A 26,450-nucleotide genomic window follows, 5' to 3' on the forward strand; every position below is an offset into this window, starting at 1 on the left:
CAGTATTGTCAGTGCTGTACATTCTCTGAACTTGGTAGCGTCAGTGTAGTACATTCTCTGAACTTGGTAGTGTCAGTGCTGTACATTCTCTGGACTCGGTACTGACAGTGCTGTACATTCTCTGCACTTGGTATTGTCAGTGCTGTACATTCTCTGCACTTGGTAGTGTCAGTGCTGTACATTCTCTGAACTCAGTATTGTCAGTGCTGTACATTCTCTGAACTTGGTATTCTCAGTGCTGTATATTCTCTGAACTTGGTAGTGTCAGTGCTGTACATTGTCTGAACTTGGTAGTGTCAGTGTAGTACATTCTCTGAACTTGGTAGTGTCAGTGCTGTACATTCTCTGGACTCGCGAGTGTCATTGCTGTACATTCTCTGAACTCGGGTGTGTCAGTGCTGTACATTGTCTGAACTCGGTAGTGACAGTGCTTTACATTCTCTGAATTCAGTATTATCAGTGCTGTACATTCTCTGAACTCTGTAGTGTCAGTGCTGTACATTCTCTGAACTCGGGAGTGTCAGTGCTGTACATTCTATGAACTCAGTAGTGTCAGTGCTGTACATTCTCTGGACTCGGTAGTGTCAGTGCTGTAAATTCTCTGAACTCGGTATTGTCAGTGCTGTACATTCTCTGAACTTGGTAGTGTCAGTGCTGTACAGTCTCTGCACTCGGTAGTGTCAGTCCTGTCAATTCTCTGAACTCAGTATTGTCAGTGCTGTACATTCTCTGCACTTGGTAGTGTCAGTGCAGTACATTCTCTGAACTCAGTATTGTCGGTGCTGTACATTCTCTGATCTCGATATTGTCAGTGATGTACATTCTCTGAACTCGGGAGTGTCAGTGCTTTACATTCTCTGAACTCCGTATTGTCAGTGCTGTACATTCTCTGAACTTGGTAGTGTCAGTGCTGTACATTCTCCGAACTCTGGAGTGTCTGTGCTGTACATTCTCTGAACTCCGTATTGTCAGTGCTGTACGTTCTCTGAACTCGGTACTGTCAGTGCTGTACGTTCTCTGAACTTGGTAGTGTCAGTGCTGTACATTCTCTGAACTCGGTGTTGTCAGTGCTGTACATTCTCTGAACTTGGTAGTGTCAATGCTGTACATTCTCTGAACTTGGTAGTGTCAATGCTGTACATTCTCTGAACTTGGTAGTGTCAGTGCTGTGCATTCTCTGAACTCAGTATTGTCAGTGCTGTACATTCTCTGAACTCGGTACTGTCAGTGCTGTACGTTCTCTGAACTTGGTAGTGTCAATGCTGTTCATTCTCTGAACTCAGTGTTGTCAGTGCTGTACATTCTCTGATCTTGGTAGTGTCAGTGCTGTACATTCTCTGAACTTGGTTGTGTCATTGCTGCACATTCTCTGAACTTGGTAGTGTCAGTGCTGTACATTCTCTGAACTTGGTAGTGTCAGTGCTGTACATTCTCTGAACTTGGTTGTGTCATTGCTGTACATTCTCTGAACTTGGTTGTGTCAGTGCTGTACATTCTCTGAACTTGGTAGTGTCAGTGCTGTACATTCCCTGAACTCGGTATTGTCAGTGCTGTACATTCTCTGAACTCAGTATTGTCAGTGCTGTACATTCTCTGAACTCGGTATTGTCAGTGCTGTACATTCTCTGAACTCAGTATTGTCAGTGCTGTACATTCTCTGAACTCGGTAGTGTCAGTGCTGTACTTTCTCTGAACTCGGTCGTGTCAGTGCTGTACTTTGTCTGAGCTTAGTATTGTCAATGCTGTACTTGCTCTGAGCTCAGTATTGTCAGTGCTGTACATTCTCTGAACTCAGTAGTGTCAGTGCTGTACATTCTCTGAACTCAGTAGTGTCAGTGCTGTACATTCTCTGAACTCAGTAGTGTCAGTGCTGTACATTCTCTGAACTTAGTAGTGTCAGTGCTGTACATTCCCTGAACTCAGTATTGTCAGTGCTGTACATTCTCTGAACTCGATATTGTCAGTGCTGTACATTCTCTGAACTCGGGAGTGTCAGTGCTGTACGTTCTCTGAACTCGGTAGTGACAGTGCTGTACATTCTCTGAACTTGGTATTGTCAGTGCTGTACATTCTCTGAACTTGGTAGTGTCAGTGCTGTACATTCTCTGGACTCGGTACTGACATTGCTGTACATTCTCTGCACTTGGTATTGTCAGTGCTGTACGTTCTCTGAACTCAGTATTGTCAGTGCTGTACATTCTCTGAACTTGGTAGTGTCAGTGCTGTACATTCTCTGGACTCGGTACTGACAGTGCTGTACATTCTCTGCACTTGGTATTGTCAGTGCTGTACATTCTCTGCACTTGGTAGTGTCAGTGCTGTACATTCTCTGAACTCAGTATTGTCAGTGCTGTACATTCTCTGAACTTGGTATTCTCAGTGCTGTATATTCTCTGAACTTGGTAGTGTCAGTGCTGTACATTGTCTGAACTTGGTAGTGTCAGTGTAGTACATTCTCTGAACTTGGTAGTGTCAGTGCTGTACATTCTCTGGACTCGGGTGTGTCAGTGCTGTACATTGTCTGAACTCGGTAGTGACAGTGCTTTACATTCTCTGAATTCAGTATTATCAGTGCTGTACATTCTCTGAACTCTGTAGTGTCAGTGCTGTACATTCTCTGAACTCGGGAGTGTCAGTGCTGTACATTCTATGAACTCAGTAGTGTCAGTGCTGTACATTCTCTGGACTCGGTAGTGTCAGTGCTGTAAATTCTCTGAACTCGGTATTGTCAGTGCTGTACATTCTCTGAACTTGGTAGTGTCAGTGCTGTACAGTCTCTGCACTCGGTAGTGTCAGTCCTGTCAATTCTCTGAACTCAGTATTGTCAGTGCTGTACATTCTCTGCACTTGGTAGTGTCAGTGCAGTACATTCTCTGAACTCAGTATTGTCGGTGCTGTACATTCTCTGATCTCGATATTGTCAGTGATGTACATTCTCTGAACTCGGGAGTGTCAGTGCTTTACATTCTCTGAACTCCGTATTGTCAGTGCTGTACATTCTCTGAACTTGGTAGTGTCAGTGCTGTACATTCTCCGAACTCTGGAGTGTCTGTGCTGTACATTCTCTGAACTCCGTATTGTCAGTGCTGTACATTCTCTGGACTCGGTACTGACATTGCTGTACATTCTCTGCACTTGGTATTGTCAGTGCTGTACGTTCTCTGAACTCAGTATTGTCAGTGCTGTACATTCTCTGAACTTGGTAGCGTCAGTGTAGTACATTCTCTGAACTTGGTAGTGTCAGTGCTGTACATTCTCTGGACTCGGTACTGACAGTGCTGTACATTCTCTGCACTTGGTATTGTCAGTGCTGTACATTCTCTGCACTTGGTAGTGTCAGTGCTGTACATTCTCTGAACTCAGTATTGTCAGTGCTGTACATTCTCTGAACTTGGTATTCTCAGTGCTGTATATTCTCTGAACTTGGTAGTGTCAGTGCTGTACATTGTCTGAACTTGGTAGTGTCAGTGTAGTACATTCTCTGAACTTGGTAGTGTCAGTGCTGTACATTCTCTGGACTCGCGAGTGTCATTGCTGTACATTCTCTGAACTCGGGTGTGTCAGTGCTGTACATTGTCTGAACTCGGTAGTGACAGTGCTTTACATTCTCTGAATTCAGTATTATCAGTGCTGTACATTCTCTGAACTCTGTAGTGTCAGTGCTGTACATTCTCTGAACTCGGGAGTGTCAGTGCTGTACATTCTATGAACTCAGTAGTGTCAGTGCTGTACATTCTCTGGACTCGGTAGTGTCAGTGCTGTAAATTCTCTGAACTCGGTATTGTCAGTGCTGTACATTCTCTGAACTTGGTAGTGTCAGTGCTGTACAGTCTCTGCACTCGGTAGTGTCAGTCCTGTCAATTCTCTGAACTCAGTATTGTCAGTGCTGTACATTCTCTGCACTTGGTAGTGTCAGTGCAGTACATTCTCTGAACTCAGTATTGTCGGTGCTGTACATTCTCTGATCTCGATATTGTCAGTGATGTACATTCTCTGAACTCGGGAGTGTCAGTGCTTTACATTCTCTGAACTCCGTATTGTCAGTGCTGTACATTCTCTGAACTTGGTAGTGTCAGTGCTGTACATTCTCCGAACTCTGGAGTGTCTGTGCTGTACATTCTCTGAACTCCGTATTGTCAGTGCTGTACGTTCTCTGAACTCGGTACTGTCAGTGCTGTACGTTCTCTGAACTTGGTAGTGTCAGTGCTGTACATTCTCTGAACTCGGTGTTGTCAGTGCTGTACATTCTCTGAACTTGGTAGTGTCAATGCTGTACATTCTCTGAACTTGGTAGTGTCAATGCTGTACATTCTCTGAACTTGGTAGTGTCAGTGCTGTACATTCTCTGAACTCAGTATTGTCAGTGCTGTACATTCTCTGAACTCGGTACTGTCAGTGCTGTACGTTCTCTGAACTTGGTAGTGTCAATGCTGTTCATTCTCTGAACTCAGTGTTGTCAGTGCTGTACATTCTCTGATCTTGGTAGTGTCAGTGCTGTACATTCTCTGAACTTGGTTGTGTCATTGCTGCACATTCTCTGAACTCGGTAGTGTCAGTGCTGTACATTCTCTGAACTTGGTTGTGTCATTGCTGTACATTCTCTGAACTTGGTAGTGTCAGTGCTGTACATTCTCTGAACTTGGTAGTGTCAGTGCTGTACATTCTCTGAACTTGGTTGTGTCATTGCTGTACATTCTCTGAACTTGGTTGTGTCAGTGCTGTACATTCTCTGAACTTGGTAGTGTCAGTGCTGTACATTCCCTGAACTCGGTATTGTCAGTGCTGTACATTCTCTGAACTCAGTATTGTCAGTGCTGTACATTCTCTGAACTCGGTATTGTCAGTGCTGTACATTCTCTGAACTCAGTATTGTCAGTGCTGTACATTCTCTGAACTCGGTAGTGTCAGTGCTGTACTTTCTCTGAACTCGGTCGTGTCAGTGCTGTACTTTGTCTGAGCTTAGTATTGTCAATGCTGTACTTGCTCTGAGCTCAGTATTGTCAGTGCTGTACATTCTCTGAACTCAGTAGTGTCAGTGCTGTACATTCTCTGAACTCAGTAGTGTCAGTGCTGTACATTCTCTGAACTCAGTAGTGTCAGTGCTGTACATTCTCTGAACTTAGTAGTGTCAGTGCTGTACATTCCCTGAACTCAGTATTGTCAGTGCTGTACATTCTCTGAACTCAGTATTGTCAGTGCTGTACATTCTCTGAACTCAGTAGTGTCAGTGCTGTACATTCTCTGAACTTGGTAGTGTCAGTGCTGTACATTCTCTGAACTCGGTAGTGTCAGTGCTGTACATTCTCTGAACTCGGTAGTGTCAGTGCTGTACATTCTCTGAACTCGGTACTGTCAGTGCTGTACGTTCTCTGATCTTGGTAGTGTCAGTGCTGTACATTCTCTGAACTCGGTATTGTCAGTGCTGTACATTCTCTGAACTCAGTATTGTCAATGCTGTACATTCTCTGATCTCGATATTGTCAGTGCTGTACATTCTCTGAACTCAGTATTGTCAGTGCTGTACATTCTCTGCACTTGGTAGTGTCAGTGCTGTACATTCTCTGAACTCGGTACTGTCAGTGCTGTACATTCTCTGATCTCGATATTGTCAGTGCTTTCCTTTCTCTGCACTTGGTCGTGTCATTGCTGTACATTCTCTGAACTCGGGAGTGTCAGTGCTGTACATTCTCTGAACTCAGTATTGTCTGTGCTGTACATTCTCTGCACTTGGTCGTGTCAGTGCTGTACATTCTCTGAACTCGCTGGTGTCTGTGCTGTACATTCTCTGAACTCGGTATTGTCAGTGCTGTACATTCTCTGAACTCGGTATTGTCAGTGCTGTCCATTCTCTGAACTCAGTATTGTCAGTGCTGTACATTCTCTGAACTTCGTTGTGTCATTGCTGTACATTCTCTGAACTTGGTTGTGTCAGTGCTGTACATTCTCTGAACTTGGTAGTGTCAGTGCTGTACATTCCCTGAACTCGGTATTGTCAGTGCTGTACATTCTCTGAACTCAGTATTGTCAGTGCTGTACATTCTCTGAACTCGGTAGTGTCAGTGCTGTACTTTCTCTGAACTCGGTCGTGTCAATGCTGTACTTTGTCTGAGCTCAGTATTGTCAATGCTGTACTTTCTCTGAGCTCAGTATTGTCAGTGCTGTACATTCTCTGAACTCAGTAGTGTCAGTGCTGTACATTCTCTGAACTCAGTAGTGTCAGTGCTGTACATTCTCTGAACTTAGTAGTGTCAGTGCTGTACATTCCCTGAACTCAGTATTGTCAGTGCTGTACATTCTCTGAACTCAGTATTGTCAGTGCTGTACATTCTCTGAACTTGGTAGTGTCAGTGCTGTACATTCTCTGAACTCGGTACTGTCAGTGCTGTACATTCTCTGAACTCGGTACTGTCAGTGCTGTACGTTCTCTGATCTTGGTAGTGTCAGTGCTGTACATTCTCTGAACTCGGTATTGTCAGTGCTGTACATTCTCTGAACTCAGTATTGTCAATGCTGTACATTCTCTGATCTCGATATTGTCAGTGCTGTACATTCTCTGAACTCGGTATTGTCAGTGCTGTACATTCTCTGCACTTGGTCGTGTCATTGCTGTACATTCTCTGAACTCGGTACTGTCAGTGCTGTACATTCTCTGATCTCGATATTGTCTGTGCTGTACATTCTCTGCACTTGGTCGTGTCAGTGCTGTACATTCTCTGAACTCGCTGGTGTCTGTGCTGTACATTCTCTGAACTCGGGAGTGTCAGTGCTGTACATTCTCTGCACTCGGTAGTGTCAGTGCTGTAAATTCTCTGAACTCTGTATTGCCAGTGCTGTACATTCTCTCAACTTGGTTGTGTCAGTGCTGTACATTCTCTGAACTCAGTATTGTCAGTGCTGTACATTCTCTGAACACAGTATTGTCAGTGCTGTACATTCTCTGATCTCGATATTGTCAGTGATGTACATTCTCTGAACTCGGGAGTGTCAGTGCTGTACATTCTCTGAACTCAGTATTGTCAGTGCTGTACATTCTCTGAACTTGGTAGTGTCAGTGCTGTACGTTCTCTGATCTTGGTAGTGTCAGTGCTGTACATTCTCTGAACTCGGTACTGTCAGTGCTGTACATTCTCTGAACTCAGTATTGTCAGTGCTGTACATTCTCTGAACTCAGTATTGTCAGTGCTGTACATTCTCTGCACTTGGTAGTGTCAGTGCTGTACATTCTCTGAACTCAGTATTGTCAGTGCTGTACATTCTCTGAACTCAGTATTGTCAGTGCTGTACATTCTCTGCACTTGGTAGTGTCAGTGATGTACATTCTGTGAACTCAGTATTGTCAGTGCTTTACATTCTCTGAACTCAGTATTGTCAGTGCTGTACATTCTCTGCACTTGGTAGTGTCAGTGATGTACATTCTCTGAACTCAGCATTGTCATTGCTGTACATTCTCTGAACTCAGTATTTTCAGTGCAGAACATTCTCTGGACTCCGTAGTGACAGTGCTGTACATTCTCTGAACTGGGTAGTGTCAGTGCTGTACATTTTCTGAACTCGGGAGTGTCAGTGCTGTACATTTTCTGAACTCGGGAGTGTCAGTGCTGTACATTCTCTGAACTCGGGAGTGTCAGTGCTGTACGTTCTCTGAACTCGGTAGTGACAGTGCTGTACATTCTCTGAACTTGGTATTGTCAGTGCTGTACATTCTCTGAACTTGGTAGTGTCAGTGCTGTACATTCTCTGGACTCGGTACTGACATTGCTGTACATTCTCTGCACTTGGTATTGTCAGTGCTGTACGTTCTCTGAACTCAGTATTGTCAGTGCTGTACATTCTCTGAACTTGGTAGCGTCAGTGTAGTACATTCTCTGAACTTGGTAGTGTCAGTGCTGTACATTCTCTGGACTCGGTACTGACAGTGCTGTACATTCTCTGCACTTGGTATTGTCAGTGCTGTACATTCTCTGCACTTGGTAGTGTCAGTGCTGTACATTCTCTGAACTCAGTATTGTCAGTGCTGTACATTCTCTGAACTTGGTATTCTCAGTGCTGTATATTCTCTGAACTTGGTAGTGTCAGTGCTGTACATTGTCTGAACTTGGTAGTGTCAGTGTAGTACATTCTCTGAACTTGGTAGTGTCAGTGCTGTACATTCTCTGGACTCGCGAGTGTCATTGCTGTACATTCTCTGAACTCGGGTGTGTCAGTGCTGTACATTGTCTGAACTCGGTAGTGACAGTGCTTTACATTCTCTGAATTCAGTATTATCAGTGCTGTACATTCTCTGAACTCTGTAGTGTCAGTGCTGTACATTCTCTGAACTCGGGAGTGTCAGTGCTGTACATTCTATGAACTCAGTAGTGTCAGTGCTGTACATTCTCTGGACTCGGTAGTGTCAGTGCTGTAAATTCTCTGAACTCGGTATTGTCAGTGCTGTACATTCTCTGAACTTGGTAGTGTCAGTGCTGTACAGTCTCTGCACTCGGTAGTGTCAGTCCTGTCAATTCTCTGAACTCAGTATTGTCAGTGCTGTACATTCTCTGCACTTGGTAGTGTCAGTGCAGTACATTCTCTGAACTCAGTATTGTCGGTGCTGTACATTCTCTGATCTCGATATTGTCAGTGATGTACATTCTCTGAACTCGGGAGTGTCAGTGCTTTACATTCTCTGAACTCCGTATTGTCAGTGCTGTACATTCTCTGAACTTGGTAGTGTCAGTGCTGTACATTCTCCGAACTCTGGAGTGTATGTGCTGTACATTGTCTGAACTCCGTATTGTCAGTGCTGTACGTTCTCTGAACTCGGTACTGTCAGTGCTGTACGTTCTCTGAACTTGGTAGTGTCAGTGCTGTACATTCTCTGAACTCGGTGTTGTCAGTGCTGTACATTCTCTGAACTTGGTAGTGTCAATGCTGTACATTCTCTGAACTTGGTAGTGTCAATGCTGTACATTCTCTGAACTTGGTAGTGTCAGTGCTGTACATTCTCTGAACTCAGTATTGTCAGTGCTGTACATTCTCTGAACTCGGTACTGTCAGTGCTGTACGTTCTCTGAACTTGGTAGTGTCAATGCTGTTCATTCTCTGAACTCAGTGTTGTCAGTGCTGTACATTCTCTGATCTTGGTAGTGTCAGTGCTGTACATTCTCTGAACTTGGTTGTGTCATTGCTGCACATTCTCTGAACTCGGTAGTGTCAGTGCTGTACATTCTCTGAACTTGGTTGTGTCATTGCTGTACATTCTCTGAACTTGGTAGTGTCAGTGCTGTACATTCTCTGAACTTGGTAGTGTCAGTGCTGTACATTCTCTGAACTTGGTTGTGTCATTGCTGTACATTCTCTGAACTTGGTTGTGTCAGTGCTGTACATTCTCTGAACTTGGTAGTGTCAGTGCTGTACATTCCCTGAACTCGGTATTGTCAGTGCTGTACATTCTCTGAACTCAGTATTGTCAGTGCTGTACATTCTCTGAACTCGGTATTGTCAGTGCTGTACATTCTCTGAACTCAGTATTGTCAGTGCTGTGCATTCTCTGAACTCGGTAGTGTCAGTGCTGTACTTTCTCTGAACTCGGTCGTGTCAGTGCTGTACTTTCTCTGAGCTCAGTATTGTCAGTGATGTACATTCTCTGAACTCAGTAGTGTCAGTGCTGTACATTCTCTGAACTCAGTAGTGTCAGTGCTGTACATTCTCTGAACTCAGTCGTGTCAGTGCTGTACATTCTCTGAACTTAGTAGTGTCAGTGCTGTACATTCCCTGAACTCAGTATTGTCAGTGCTGTACATTCTCTGAACTCAGTATTGTCAGTGCTGTACATTCTCTGAACTCAGTAGTGTCAGTGCTGTACATTCTCTGAACTTGGTAGTGTCAGTGCTGTACATTCTCTGAACTCGGTAGTGTCAGTGCTGTACATTCTCTGAACTCGGTAGTGTCAGTGCTGTAGATTCTCTGAACTCGGTACTGTCAGTGCTGTACGTTCTCTGATCTTGGTAGTGTCAGTGCTGTACATTCTCTGAACTCGGTATTGTCAGTGCTGTACATTCTCTGAACTCAGTATTGTCAATGCTGTACATTCTCTGATCTCGATATTGTCAGTGCTGTACATTCTCTGAACTCGGTATTGTCAGTGCTGTACATTCTCTGCACTTGGTAGTGTCAGTGCTGTACATTCTCTGAACTCGGTACTGTCAGTGCTGTACATTCTCTGATCTCGATATTGTCAGTGCTTTCCTTTCTCTGCACTTGGTCGTGTCATTGCTGTACATTCTCTGAACTCGGGAGTGTCAGTGCTGTACATTCTCTGAACTCAGTATTGTCTGTGCTGTACATTCTCTGCACTTGGTCGTGTCAGTGCTGTACATTCTCTGAACTCGCTGGTGTCTGTGCTGTACATTCTCTGAACTCGGTATTGTCAGTGCTGTACATTCTCTGAACTCGGTATTGTCAGTGCTGTCCATTCTCTGAACTCAGTATTGTCAGTGCTGTACATTCTCTGAACTTCGTTGTGTCATTGCTGTACATTCTCTGAACTTGGTTGTGTCAGTGCTGTACATTCTCTGAACTTGGTAGTGTCAGTGCTGTACATTCCCTGAACTCGGTATTGTCAGTGCTGTACATTCTCTGAACTCAGTATTGTCAGTGCTGTACATTCTCTGAACTCGGTAGTGTCAGTGCTGTACTTTCTCTGAACTCGGTCGTGTCAATGCTGTACTTTGTCTGAGCTCAGTATTGTCAATGCTGTACTTTCTCTGAGCTCAGTATTGTCAGTGCTGTACATTCTCTGAACTCAGTAGTGTCAGTGCTGTACATTCTCTGAACTCAGTAGTGTCAGTGCTGTACATTCTCTGAACTTAGTAGTGTCAGTGCTGTACATTCCCTGAACTCAGTATTGTCAGTGCTGTACATTCTCTGAACTCAGTATTGTCAGTGCTGTACATTCTCTGAACTTGGTAGTGTCAGTGCTGTACATTCTCTGAACTCGGTACTGTCAGTGCTGTACATTCTCTGAACTCGGTACTGTCAGTGCTGTACGTTCTCTGATCTTGGTAGTGTCAGTGCTGTACATTCTCTGAACTCGGTATTGTCAGTGCTGTACATTCTCTGAACTCAGTATTGTCAATGCTGTACATTCTCTGATCTCGATATTGTCAGTGCTGTACATTCTCTGAACTCGGTATTGTCAGTGCTGTACATTCTCTGCACTTGGTCGTGTCATTGCTGTACATTCTCTGAACTCGGTACTGTCAGTGCTGTACATTCTCTGATCTCGATATTGTCTGTGCTGTACATTCTCTGCACTTGGTCGTGTCAGTGCTGTACATTCTCTGAACTCGCTGGTGTCTGTGCTGTACATTCTCTGAACTCGGGAGTGTCAGTGCTGTACATTCTCTGAACTCAGTATTGTCAGTGCTGTACATTCTCTGCACTTGGTAGTGTCAGTGCTGTACATTCTCTGAACTCAGTATTGTCAGTGCTGTACATTCTCTGAACTTGGTAGTGTCAGTGCTGTACATTCTCTGAACTCAGTATTGTCAGTGCTGTACATTCTCTGAACTTGGTAGTGTCAGTGCTGTGCATTCTCTGAACTCGGTATTGTCAGTGCTGTGCATTCTCTGAACTCGGTATTGTCAGTGCTGTACATTCTCTGAACTCGGTATTGTCAGTGCTGTACATTCTCTGAACTCGGTATTGTCAGTGCTGTACATTCTCTGAACTCGCTACTGTCAGTGCTGTACATTCTCTGAACTTGGTACTGTCAGTGCTGTACATTCTCTGAATTCGGTACTGTCAGTGCTGTACATTCTCTGAACTCGGTACTGTCAGTGCTGTCCATTCTCTGAACTCAGTATTGTCAGTGCTGTCCATTCTCTGAACTCAGTATTGTCAGTGCTGTCCATTCTCTGAACTCAGTACTTTCAGTGCTGTACATTCTCTGAACTCAGTATTGTCAGTGCTGTACATTCTCTGAACTCGGTATTGTCAGTGCTGTACTTTCTCTGAACTCAGTACTGTCAGTGCTGTACATTCTCTGAACTCAGTATTGTCAGTGCTGTACATTCTCTGAACTCAGTATTGTCAGTGCTGTCCATTCTCTGAACTCAGTACTTTCAGTGCTGTACATTCTCTGAACTCAGTATTGTCAGTGCTGTACATTCTCTGAACTTGGTATTGTCAGTGCTGTACTTTCTCTGAACTCAGTACTGTCAGTGCTGTACATTCTCTGAACTCAGTCGTGTCAGTGCTGTACATTCTCTGAACTCGGTATTGTCAGTGCTGTACTTTCTCTGAACTCAGTACTGTCAGTGCTGTACATTCTCTGAACTTGGTAGTGTCAGTGCTGTACTTTCTCTGTACTCAGCACTGTCAGTGCTGTACATTCTCAACTCGGTAGTGTCACTGCTGTACATTCTCTGAACTCGGTATTGTCAGTGCTGTACTTTCTCTGTACTCGGTCATGTCAGTGCTGTTAATTCTCTGAGCTCGGTAGTGTCAGTGCTGTACATTCTCTGAACTCGGTATTGGCAGTGCTGCACATTCTCTGAACTCGGTATTGTCAGTGCTGAACATTCTCTGAACTCAGTATTGTCAGTGCTGTACATTCTCTGAACTCGAAATTGTCAGTGCTGTCCATTCTCTGAACTCGGTATTGTCAGTGCTGTACATTCTCTGAACTCAGTATTGTCAGTGCTGTACATTCTCTGAACTCGGTACTGTCAGTGCTGTACATTCTCTGAACTCGGTATTGTCAGTGCTGTACATTCTCTGAACTCGGTGGTCTGATTAGCAAGTTTGCAGACGACACTAAGATTGGTGGAGTAGCAGATAGTGAAGGGGACTGTCAGAGAATACAGCAGAATATAAATAGATTGGAGAGTTGGGCTGAGAAATGGCAGATGGAGTTCAATCAGGGCAAATGCGAGGTGATGCATTTTGGAAGATCCAATTCAAGAGTGAACTGTACAGTAAATAGAAAAGTCCTGGGGAAAATTGATCTCCAGCGAGATTTGGGTGTTCAGGTCCATTGTTCCCTGAAGGTGGCCACGCAGGTCAATAGAGTGGTCAAGGAGGCATACGGCATGCTTTCCTTCATCGGACGGGATATTGAGTATTAGGGCTGGCAGGTCATGTTACAGTTGTATAAGACTTTGGTTCGGCCACATTTGGAATACTGCGTGCAGTTCTGGTCTCCACATTACCAAAAGGATGTAGATGCTTTGGAGAGTGTGCAGAGGAGGTTCACCAGGATGTTGCCTGGTATGGAGGGCGCTAGCTATGAAGAGAGGTTGAGTAGATTAGGATTATTTTCATTAGAAAGACGGAGGTTGAGGGGGGACCTGATTGAGGTGTACAAAATCATGAGCGGTATAGACAGGGTGGATTGCAACAAGCTTTTTCCCAGAGTGGGGGATTCAAATACTTGGGGTCACGAGTTCAAAGTGAGAGGGGAAAAGTTTAGGAGGGATATGCGTGGAAAGTTCTTTACGCAGAGGGTGGTGGGTGCCTGGAACACGTTGCCAGCAGAGGTGGTAGATGCGGGCACGATAACGTCTTTTAAGATGTATCTAGACAGATACATGAATGGGCAGGAAGCAAAGAGATACAGACCCTTAGAAAATAGGCGACATGTTTAGATAGAGGATCTGTATCGGCGCAGGCTTGGAGGGCCGAAGGGCCTGTTCCTGTGCTGTAATTTTCTTTGTTCTTTGTTCTACATTCTTTGAACTGGATCGTGTCAGTGCTTTACATTCTCTGAACTCGGTAGTGTCTACCCTGACATCAGAACATACGGCACTGACACAACAAAGTACAAAGAAGACAGTGAAGAGACTGATGGAATGATGGAGCAGTGGGGAGGCTGATGGAGCAGTGGGGAGGCTGATGGAGCAGTGGGGAGGCTGATGGAGCAGTGGGGAGGCTGATGGAGCAGTGGGGAGGCTGATGGAGCAGTGGAGAGGCTGATGGAGCAGTGGGGAGGCTGATGGAGCAGTGGGGAGGCTGATGGAGCAGTGGGGAGGCTGATGGAGCAGTGGGGAGGCTGATGGAGCAGTGGGGAGGCTGATGGAGCAGTGGAGAGGCTGATGGAGCAGTGGGGAGGCTGATGGAGCAGTGGGGAGGCTGATGGAGCAGTGGGGAGGCTGATGGAGCAGTGGGGAGGCTGATGGAGCAGTGGAGAGGCTGATGGAGCAGTGGAGAGGCTGATGGAGCAGTGGGGAGGCTGATGGAGCAGTGGGGAGGCTGATGGAGCAGTGGGGAGGCTGATGGAGCAGTGGGGAGGCTGATGGAGTGAGGGATCAGTGGAGGAGGGTGATGGAGAGGAAGCAGTGGGGAGGGAGGTGGAGTGAAGGAGCAGTGGGGAGGCTGATGGAGTAGTGGGGAGGCTGATGGAGTGAGGGATCAGTGGAGGAGGGTGATGAAATCAGAAAGCAGTGGGGAGAAGGAATTGGTGTCATGGAGCAGCATCGAAGGATGGAGTCAGGGTCAATTATCCAGATTCTGAATATGAAACACAGGTTTGATTTATACCAAAGCTTCATCATAGCATCAACATGGTTAAGGGAGGAGACTGTTGGAAGGCATGATCAGGTGATTGCAGTCTGCAGAGGGTGATCTACATCCAGTTCCTTGGTGACCGCGTAGAAGTGTTCTCCAACGGTTTGTTGAAGTTTGCAGACCAGCCTCAAATCAGAATCCCATGAACCCAAATGTTGGTGCTTTGATATTATAGTCACGTGTTTGAGAGACTGCATAGTTCCAGTTCATTGCCTTTCATGAATGATGTATTTCTGATTTTCAGATAGTCCTGGCCATGGAGTAGGGGCACTGATCTACCAGAATGATTACTTTGTAAGTACTGTTTGTACATTGACACAGATTCATTTCATTTTTGCTCATTTGGCAGGTCAAACTTTTCCCTTTAGTTTATACTTTAATTCCATGGGGGACTCTAATATTGTTAAAACATTGAAATGGATTTGGCTGCACTGATAAATCAACCATGATCATTCTGCAGGTGGGAATTGGCTACAATGGTTTTCCAAGAGGGAATCTCTACAGTCGATATCTTCGGGATTGCCAGGAGAATGGTGCTAATCAGTCACAGAATAGGACCTCAAGATCACAGGGATGCAGCACAGGCTTTATCATCTGTGCTGAGGCCAATGCTCTTTACTTCAGGTCAGTGGTGGGTCAATTCAACAGCAACAACAATTCTGTAACTCTTCTCCTACAGAGATGGACTGCAGAGGAAGTTACAGGGCAGCAACAACAACTTGCATTTAAATAGCACCTTTCATATTCTAAAATGTCCCAAGGCACTTCACAGGAAAATTTTAAGCACATTAGGACAGGTGACTAAAAACTTTGGCTCCTTAGGTTTTCAGAGCATTTTAAGGAGGAGAGTGAGGTAGAGAGCTGCAGACGTTTAGAGAGGTAATTCCAGAGCTTAGGGCCCAGGCACCTGAAGGTTTAGATGCCAATAGTGGGGCAAAGGTAATCGGGGATGTTTAAGGCCAGAAATGAAGGAGCGCAGAGTACTGGGAGGGTTGTGGGGATGGAGAAGGTTACTGAGATAGGGAGGGGTGAAGCCATGGAGGGATTTGAATGTAAAACCTGAGGCGTCCTGGATAAAGAGCCAATGTACATCAGTCAGCACAGAGATGAGAGGTGAATGGCACTTGGTGAGAGTCAAGATAGGGGTAGCAGAATTTTGGATAAGCTGAAGGTTCAGAGGATTGCAGATAAGAGGCCAGTCAGGAATGCATTACAATAATAACAACAACAACTTATATTTATATAGCACCTTTCTTCTTTGGCCTCCTTGTCTCGGGAGACGATGGGTAAGCGCCTGGAGGTGGTCAGTGGTTTGCGGAGCAGCGCCTGGAGTGGCGAGAAAGGCCAATTCCAGAGTGACAGACTCTTCCACAGGTGCTGCAGATAAAATTGGTTGACAGGGCTGTTACACAGTTGGCTCTCCCCTTGCGCTTCTGTCTTTTTTCCTGCCAAATGCTAAGTCTCTTCGACTCGCCACACTTTAGCCCCGTCTTTATGGCTGCCCGCCAGCTCTGGCTATCACTGGCAACTGACTCCCACGACTTGTGGTCAATGTCACAGGACTTCATGTCGCGTTTGCAGATGTCTTTAAAGCGGAGACATGGCCGGCCGGTGGGTCTGATACCAGTGGCGAGCTCGCTGTACAATGTGTCTTTGGGGATCCTGCCATCTTCCATGCGGCTCACATGGCCAAGCCATCTCAAGCGCTGCTGGCTCAGTAGGGTGTATATGCTGGGGATGTTGGCCGCCTCGAGGACTTCTGTGTTGGAGATACGGTCCTGCCACCTGATGCCAAAGATTCTCCGGTGGCAGCGAAGATAGAATGAGTTGAGATGTTGCTCTTGGCTGACGTACAATGTCCAGGCCTCGCTGCCATAGAGCAAGGTACTGAGGACACAGGCTTGATACACTTGGACTTTTGTGTTCCATGTCAGTGTGCCATTTTCCCACATTCTCTTGGCCAGTCTGGACATAGCAGTGGAAGCCTTTCCCATGCGCTTGTTGAATTCTGCATTGAGAGACAGGTTACTGGTGATAGTTGAGCCTAGGTAGGTGAACTCTTGAACCACTTCCAGAGCGTGGTCGCTGATATTGATGGATGGAGCATTTCTGACGTCCTGTCCCATGATGTTCGTTTTCTTGAGGCTGATGGTTAGGCCAAATTCGTTACAGGCAGCCGCAAACCTGTCGATGAGATTCTGCAGACACTCTTCAGTATGAGATGTTAAAGCAGCATCGTCAGCAAAGAGGAGTTCCCAGATGAGGACTTTCCGTACTTTGGTCTTCGCTCTTAGACGGGCAAGGGCACCTTTAATGTATCAAAATGTCCCAAGGGGCATTATAAAACAAAAATATGACACCAAACCACATAAGAAGTATTAGAGCAGATGATCAAAAATATGCTAAAGAGGTAGGTTTTAAGGTAATGAGAAGCTTTTTATGTTGTCTGATGCAACATAAATGAGATGCATGAGGTTCATTTGATTGAAGAACTCAAGCAGGATTATTAACAGCTAACAACTATGTACAGTGCAGAGCTAACTATTTACAGGTCTTGCCTCTTGGTGTTACAGTTACAGACTGAGACTGGCATGTAGTCTCATCTTAAGGGGACATCACTTCTTTCCAAAGATAGGGCTCGTATGCTAAAAGCAAAAACATATAAAATTAGATAGAACCATAGAATAATTACAACACAGAAGGAGGTCATTCAGCCCATCATGTCTGTGCCAACCAAAAAACTAGACTCCCAATCTAATCCCACCTTCCAGCTCCTGGTCCATAGCCTTGCAGATTACAGCACTTCAGGTGTAGGTCCAGGTACCTTTTAAATGAGTTGAGTGTTTCTGCTTCCACCACCGTTCCTGGCAGTGAATTCCAGGCACCCACCACCTCTGGGTGAAAAAGGTTTTCCTCATGTCTCCTCTACCAATCACCTTAAATCTGTGCTCCCTGATAATTGACCTCTCTGCTAGGGGAAACCGGTCCTTCCTGTCTACTCTATCTAGGCCCCTCATAATTTTGTACACCTCAATTAAGTCACCCCTCAGCCTCCTCTGTTGTAAGGAAAACAACCCGAGCTGATCCAATCTTTCCTCATAGCTGCAAATTTCAAGCCCTGTCAACATTCTTGTAAATCTCCTCTGTAACTCTCTCCAGAGTAATTATGTCCTTCCTGTAACGTGGTGACCAGAACTGAATGCAATACTCCAGCTGTGGCCTAACCAGCATTTTATACAATTCCTGCATTACATCCCTGCTTTTGTATTCCATACCTCAGCCAATAAAGGAAAGCATTCCATATCTATCTGTCCTGTCCTTCTCCCCCTCTCAATATCCTCCCATTTATTGTGTATTCCCTCGCTTTGTTTGCCCTCCCCAAATGCATTACCTCACACTTCTCTGGATTGAATTCCATTTGCCGCTTTTCCATCCACTCAGTCAACCCATTGATATCATTCTGGAGTCTATGGCTATCCGCTTCACTATCAACTACATGGCCAATTTTTGTGTCATCAGCAAATTTCCCAATCATGCCTCCCACATTTAAGTCCAAATCATTAATATATACCACAAACAGCAAGGGACCCAACACTGAGCCCTGTGGAATACCACTGGAAACCACTTTCCATTGGCAAAAACATTTGTCGACTACTACCTTCTTTTTCCTGTCACTGAGCCAATTTTTGGATCCAACATAGAAAATAGGAGCAGGAGTAGGCCATTTGACCCTTCGAGCCATTCATTATGTTCAAGGCTGATCATCCAACTCAGAACCTGTTCCCGCTTTCTCCCCGTATCCTTTGATCCCTTTCACCCAAGAGCTATATCTAACTCCTTCTTGAAAACATACAATGTTTTGGCCTCAACTGCTTTCTGTGGTAGTGAATTCCACAGGCTCACCACTCTCTGGGTGAAGTATTTTCTCTTCATCTCAGTCCTGAAAGGTTTACCCCGTATCCTTAGACTATGACCCCTGGTTCTGGACTCACCCACCATCGGGAACATCCTTTCTGCATCTACCCTGCCAAGTTCTTTTCGAATTTTATAGCTTTCTATGAGATCCCCCCTCACTCTTCTGAACTCCAGCGAATATAATCCTAACCGACTCAATCTCTCCTCATACGTCAGACCTGCCATCCCAGGAATCAGTCTGGTAAACCTTCGCTGCACTCCCTCTATAGCAAGAACATCCTTCCTCAGATAAGGATACCAAAACTGCACACAATATTCCAGGTGTGGCCTCACCAAGTCCCTGTATAATTGTAGCAAGACATCCCTGCTCCTGTACTCGAATCCTCTTGCTATGAAGGTCAACATACCATTTGCCTTTTTTACCGCCTGTTGCACCTGCATGCATATCTTCAGCGACTGATGTACAAGAACACCCAGGTCTCGTTGCATATTTCACTCTCTCAGTTTATAGCCGTTCAGATAATAATCTGTCTTCCTGTTTTTGCTACAAAAGTGGATAATCTCACATTTATCCACATTATACTGCATCTGCCATGCATTAGCCTACTCACTCAACTTGTCCAAATCACCCTGAAGCCTCTCTGCATCCTCCTCACAACTCACCCTCCCACTCAGTTTTGTGTCATCTGCAAATTTGGAGATATTACATTTAGTTCCCTCATCTAAATCATTAATGTATATTGTGAATAGCTGGGGTCCCAGCACCGATCCCTGCAGTACCCCACTAGTCACTGCCTGCCATTCAGAAAAACACCTGTTTATTCCTACTCTTTGTTTCCTGTCTGCCAACCAATTTTCTATCCATCGCAATACACTACCCCCAATCCCATGCGCTTTAATTTTACACACTAATCTCTTATATGGGACTTTGTCGAAAGCCTTCTGAAAGTCCAAATAAACCACATCCACTGGCTCCCCCTCATCAACTCTACTAGTTACATCCTCGAAGAATTCTAGTAGATTTGACAAGCATGATTTCCCTTTTGTAAATCCATGCTGACTCTGTCCAACTCTACCACTGTTCTCTAAGTGCTCTGCTATAAATATCTTTTATAATGGACTCTAGAATTTTCTCCACTACGAACGTCAGGCTGACTGGTCTATAATTCCCTGTTTTCTCTCTACCTCCCTTTTTAAATAGTGGGGTTACATTAGCTACCCTCCAATCTGTAGAAACTGTTCCAGAGTCTATAGAATCTTGGAAGATGACCACCAATGCATCCACTATTTCTAGGGCCACTTCCTTCAGTACTCTGGGATGCATACCATCAGGCCCTGGGGATTTATCGGCCTTCAATCCCATCAACTTCCCCAACACCATTTCTCTACTAATACTGATTTTTTTTAGTTCCTCTCTCTCACTAAGTCCTGTGTTCCCCAACATTTCTGGTATGATATTTGTGTCCTCCTTTGTGAAGACAGAATCAGAGTATGTGTTTAGTTGGTCAGCCATTTCTTTGTTTCTCATAATAAATGCCCCTGTTTCTGACTGTAAGGGACCTACATTTGTCTTCACCAATCTTTTTCTCTTCACATACCTATAGAAACTGTTACAGTCAGTTTTTATGTTCCCCGCAAGCTTGCTCTCATACTCTATTTTCCCCTTTTTAATCAATCCCTTGGTCCTCCTTTGCTGAATTCTAAACTGCTCCCAATCCTCAGGTCTGTTGTTTTTTCTGGCAAATTTGTATGCCTCTTCCTTGAATATAATGCTATCTCTAATTTCCCTTGTAAACCATGGTTTGGCTACCTTTCCCATTTTACTTTTGCGCCAGACAGGAATAAACAATTGTTGCAGTTCATCCATGCGCTCTTTGTTTGCCATTGCCTATCCACCGTCATCCCTTTAAGTAACATTTCCCAATCCATCATAGCCAACTCACGCCTCATACCTTCGTAGTTTCCTTTATTAAGATTCAGGATCCTAGTCTCAGAATCGGCTACGTCACTCTCCATCTTGATGAAGAATTCTGTCATATTATGATCGCTCATCCCCAAGGGGTCTCGCACCACTAGATTGTCAATTATTCTTCTCTCATTACACAATACCCAATCTGGAGTGGCCTGTTCTCTAGTTGATTCTGCAATGTATTGATCCAGAAAACAATCCCGTATGCACTCTATAAATTCCTCCTCTGCAGTATTGTGACTAATTTGATTTTCCCAATCTATATGCAGATTAACGTCACACATAATTACAGACGTTCCTTTATCGCATGCATCTCTAATTTCCTGTTTAATACCATTCCCAACATCGCCACTACTGTGTGGGGGTCTATATACAACCCCCACTAATGTTTTTTGCCCCTTAGAGTTTCTCAGCCCTACCCATACAGATTCCACATCATCAGAGCTAATATCTTTCCTCACTATTGTGTTAATTTCCTCTTTAACCAGCAATGCAACTCCACTGCTTTTTGCTTTTTGTCTGTCCTTCCTAAATACTGAATACCCCTGGTTGTTCATTTCCCATCCCTGGTCACCTTACAGCCATGTCTCCGTAATCCCGACTATATCGTACCCGTTCGCATCTATTTGCCCGATTAATTCATCCACTTTATTGCGAATACTCCGCGTGTTAAGGCACAAAGCCTTAAGGCTTGTCTTTTTAACATTATTTGTCCCTGTCCCACTATTTTTCACAGTAGCCCTGTTTGATTCTGGCCTTTGATCTCTCTGCCTATCACTTTTCTTATTCCCCTTACTGTCTTTTGTTCTTGTCTTTGATTTCCTCCCCCCCCCCCCCCCCCCCTCTGACTCCTTGCAAAGGTTCCCATCCCCCTGCCATTTTACTTTAAACCCTCCCCATCCACTCTAGCAAATACTCCCCCGAGGACATCAGTCTCGGTCCTTCCCAGGTGTAACCCGTCCAGTTTGTACTGGTCCCACCTCCCCCAGAACCAGTCCCAATGTCCCTTCCACATTCCTCTGTATCCCATTGGCTTTTAGTTTTCTGGCCAGTCTGCCATGTGGGATAACATCAAAATTATTTACACATGGATAGAGATTATGAAATTTACAAAACTAGAGGCTTAAAAGTCCATATATTTTCTCGGATATTTGGCAACTCTTGCTCGGTGAGTTTGCGTCTCATCTGTTGCTGTTCTTTCTGAAGTTTCTCCCTCTCTTCCAGTCAGCTTGCTGATATACCTTTCTCAAGTTGACCACCTTTGAGGCCTTGTCATTCTTAGAACGATCCAGCACCTCATCTCAAAAAAACCAACAGACAATTCTTCAACTTATTCCTCCTCTACCTCTTCAGGTCGTTGCGTGTCCTTCACCTCTCCTCATCCTCCATGTCGGAAGGCTTGGAGCACAAGGCTGAGGACTTGTTGGAAGAAGAGGACTTGGTCTCTTGGAGATACCCGTCCGTTCTGGCTCGTTGTTGGCGGTTTGCTATAGAGCAGAAGTTAAGGCACGGCCTATTTGTGCTGTTGCTGCATTTCCAGACTGCACCGTTTTAATGCTAGTCAGAGTTTGTGAGTGGGTTTCAGTCCTTGGAGATTTCCTCTTGGCAGTGCTCTCGTGGATAGTCAGGATATTGAGGTCCTTACACACTGGTAGTCCTGCCACTGCTGGTCCGCTCATGTCTACTGGGTAGAATGTTTGTGGTTTCCATGCCGACTTGCAATATCTGCATTGCATTGTTAGTGTGCCAGTTTTATCATTGATCTCCAACGACTCAGGTACATATGTTTGAGGATTCGGATTGGTAGGATATTTGCACTAGCACCAGTGTCAATCTTGACCTTGAGTGTATGACCATCTTTCTTTGGGCATGTGATGTTGAGAGTGGTGAAAGCTTTCAATTGTTTGACTTCATCAATATGATGTGTCAAGTTCACAATGTGGAATGTTTGCTTGTCTTCTGACTGAAAATTACTTCTCTCTGGGTTTTATCTCAGGTCTGTTTTGCTGTGGAGCTCATGAATTGGCTTGCAATTATGCAGGTCTCTGCCACTTTCCTTGCTGCTGTTGCTGTGTTGCTTCACCTGTCTTCTGTTGGCTCATGTCCTACCGTGGCTTCTGGCTGTATCTTCAGAGCCAGAATTCTGCATAGAAGGGCCCAATGCCCTTTTTCACTGCATGCCTTGCACAGGTCTTGAAATGCAGGGCAATTTTGCCATGAGTGGGACAGACCACACTTACCACACAGCTTGCTTTCTCTTTTCGACCTGGTTATAATGCCAATACTGTTGGCTACACCTAGTGCTTGCAGGTGCTGTTGTCCAACTACAATGGCTTCGTATTTCCTACCATTTTCCAGCAGTGCATCAATGCTGTGCCCTTTTTCCCTGGCAAGGTCTTTTTGGAATACTTCAATGGGTGTTAATACAATCACCAGCTCCATTCGTCAGTTTGACAGCTCAAATTCTGAAAAATCACACTCATTGCCCTGGCTATGGCATCTACTGATGAACTGGTCCATTGATTCCTGTGGCAGTTGCCTGGAGGACATCAATTCAAGGCGCTGAAATCGAAAATTTACTCTGAATCTGTGTTGATCTTCCAGCACTTTCCATATCCTTGCAGGATCTTTCTGGTCCTCTTCAGATATGCCTGTGGTGTTGATTCTGTGTAATCCCTCATTTCCAATTGCTATCATTATTTTTACAGCTTGCTTTTCTAGTTCAGTAAGTACTTGTTCTGTGAGGCATAAATGCATTTTTTGAACAATTGGAACTCAGGTAGGCCTTCAATGGCCTTTCAGTTCATGCTGGGAAGTTTGGTTTCCATGTTCACGCTGTTCTTTTGCTTTAAAACATGCTTTAAGACCTTGCTTCTATGACTCTGAACTGCTTTCCATTCAAAAAAAGTTCTCTTCTTTAAACTGGCTGGTTTGATTGACTGGAGCAGCTTCTCTGTTTATCTAGCTTCCAGCACTCTGTTCATACTGTGCAGTAGGCATTTCAAGTACTTTCTTTTTACGAGGATTTGTTTATACAGCCGTTCAAAAGACAATTCTTCATGCTTGAGTGGTTTTGTGAGTTTGTTTTCAACTCAGGCTGGTTGAATGAAAGCTCTTCACACTGGAGTGATTTAATGGTTTATTTTCATAGTTTCAGCGGCTCGAATGGAGGATTCCCATGCTTTTTATTCTCGGGTGCCTCCTGTAATGGCGTGGACATGATCAACCTGGGGGAGCCTTTGAAAACAATTGAACAGACTGAGATATGGAATGGGTTTTCCCTGCTTTTTTCATTTACTGAGCCTTCAAAAAAAAACACTTTTCAAGCACCTCAAAGCTTTATTTTTAACTGGGGTTCCTGTACTGACTCAGCCGCTGACAGTGATTGATTTGCAGCCTGTCATTCAGCTCTGTCTTCTACAGCTGGAGGTGAGTTTTTTTCTTCTTTACACTGTTTGAACCAGTGTCTCTTTTAACTTTCTTTTAGCGAGAGTTTTTAAAGCTGTTTTCCTGTGGTCTTCAGTCTTAGATTCTGCCTGCTCACTACAGCTGCCACCATGTTATAAGAAGCTTTTTATGTTGTCTGATGCAACGTGAATGAGATGCGTGGAGTTTAGTTGACTGAATATCTCAAACAGTTTTATTAAACAGCTCACAAGTATATACAGTGTAGAGCTAACTATTTACAGAACTTGTTACAGAATGAGACTCTGGCTCTGGGTCACATGACTGCATCCTGTTACTCATCTCATTAGCATATTAAGATCTTAAAGGGACTTCACTCTTAAAGGCAATCACACAACATTAAGGAGTGCCTTAAAGGAGGAATATGAGGTAGTGAGGTTTCGGGAGGGAATTCCAGAGCTTAGAGCCCAGGCAGCTGGAGGTACAACCACCCATGGGTAGAGCAATTAAAATCAGAGATGCTCTCAAGAGGCCTTGGAGGGTTGTAGGACTGGGGGACATGACAGAGGGAGGGTGAGGTGAGGCAATTGAGGGATTTGAAAACAAGGACAAGAATTTTAAACTCAAGACGTTGCTTAATCAGGAGCCAATGTAAGTTAGCAACCACAGCGATGATGGGTAAAGAGGACTTGGTGTGAGTTAGGACATGGGCAACAGAGTTTTGGATGCGTCACGTTTACCAGAGGCCAGCCAGGAGTGCATTAGCATACACAAGTCTGGAGGCAACAAAGGCACGAATGAGGGTTTCAACAACAGATGAGCTGAGGCAGGGGCAGTGTCAGGTGACATTAAGGAGTTGGAATAGGCAGTTTTGGTGATGGTGCCAAGTTGTGTTTGGAAACTTTTATCGGGGCCAAATATGACATCAAGTTTGCAAACAGTCTGGCTAAGCCTCAGACAGGAGCTAGGGAGAGGGAGGAATTTGTATTGAGGGATAGCGTTTGTGACGGGGACCAAAGAGGTTGGTGATGGGGCAGTAGTTTGTCTTCCCAATATTTAATTGGAGGAAGTTTCTACTCATCCAGTACTGGATGTTGGACATGCAGTCAGATACCTAAAGCACAGTGGAGGAGCCAAGAAAAGTGGTGGTGAGGTAGAGCTGGGTGTTGTCAGTATACATATGGAAACTGACATGGTGTTTTCGGAAGATGTCACTGAGGGGCAGTATATAGAAGACAAATAGGAGGAGGCCAAGGATAGATCTTTGGGGACACAAGAGGATTAGTGGGGGAGCAAGAAAGGAAGCCATTACAAGTGATACTCTGGCTATGATTAGATGAATAATCATGGAACCAAGACAAGAGAGAGCAGTCCCACTCAGCTGGACAACAGTGGAGAGGCATTAGTGGATGAGAGGATCATGTGGTCAACCATACCAAAGGCTGCAGAAAGGCCGAGAAGGATGAGGAGAGATAGTTTGCCTTTGTCACAGTCACATTGGATGTCATTTGTTACTTTGATAAGAGCTGTTTTGGTGTGGCAGAGGCAGAAAACTGGAGGGATTCCGATTTTGTTGGCTGTACGTCCAGCTCATCCATGACTGGCAGAGACTGGACTGCATTGAGGACTGTCTCAGTGACAACATTCTCCCTGGAGTACAGTTCTAGGTAGTGCTCCACCCAGCGGTCCATTTGCTTGCGTTGGTCAGTGATTATGTCCCCTGATTTAGATTTGAGGGGGGCGATCTTCTTGATGGTTGGCCCAAAAGCTCTCTTAATGCCATCATACATTCCTCTGATGTTTCCGGTGTCAGAGGCCAGCTGAATATGACTGCATAGGTGTTGCCAGTAGTCATTTGTGCAGCGCCTGGCTGTTCTTTGTGCAGTGCTTCTGGCTGCTTTAAGTGCTACGGATGTTATCTCGCTGGGGGCTTTCTTGTAGTTCAACAGTGCAGTGCACTTAGCGGCTATGACAGGTTCCAGCTCTTCAGAGTGAGATTGAAACCAGTCTGCATTCTGCTTCACACGTTTGCCAAAGGTGGTCATTGCTGAGTCATGGATGGCGTCTCTGATGTGGGCCCACTCGGTCTCTGCATCCCCTGTAGGAGTGTTTTGAAGGGCTTTTTCAAGTGAATTTAGAAACTTATGTAACAGCTGTGGATAAGAAATTCTGCTCGTGTTGATGCGTGGGCAGCCCTTCTGCTTGGAGTGATGCAGCTTCTTTGGTTTGAGTCTAACCTTGCTGCACACCAGGGAGTGGTCGGTGTCGCAGTCCGCACTGTGGAAGCTGCGTGTGATTTGAACACTTTAAAGAGGCTCGCCTTGTGATGATGAGGTCCAGCTGGTGCCAACAACGTGACCTTGGGTGCCTCCAAGAAACCTGGTGACAGGGTTTAGTGTGAAAGAATGAGTTGGTGATGCAGAGGTTATGATCGGTACACAACTCGAGCAGTCTCTGTCCATTCTCATTCATCCCAGTAATGCAACTCCCCCACCCCTTTTACATCCCCCTCTATCCCGCCTGAAGCTTCTAAATCCCGGAACATTTAGCTGCCAATCCTGTTCTTCCCTCAACCAAGTCTCTGTAATAGCAACAACATCATAGTTCCAAGTAC

At 44.9% G+C, this 26,450-nt stretch overlaps 1 protein-coding gene across 2 annotated transcripts in view; it reads left to right on the plus strand.

Annotated features, from left to right (window-relative positions):
• Positions 1-26,450, plus strand: part of LOC137379758 (uncharacterized) — a 472,575-nt gene that overhangs the window by 379,873 nt on the left and 66,252 nt on the right. For both annotated transcript variants that reach the window (XM_068051089.1, XM_068051090.1), the window contains 2 exons: positions 14,792-14,841; positions 15,008-15,171. In XM_068051089.1, coding sequence (XP_067907190.1) covers positions 14,792-14,841; positions 15,008-15,171 — 214 coding nt within the window. The remainder of the gene's footprint in view (positions 1-14,791; positions 14,842-15,007; positions 15,172-26,450) is intronic.

Source organism: Heterodontus francisci, chromosome 18 (assembly GCF_036365525.1).
Source record: "Heterodontus francisci isolate sHetFra1 chromosome 18, sHetFra1.hap1, whole genome shotgun sequence".
Taxonomy (NCBI): Eukaryota; Metazoa; Chordata; class Chondrichthyes; order Heterodontiformes; family Heterodontidae; genus Heterodontus; species Heterodontus francisci.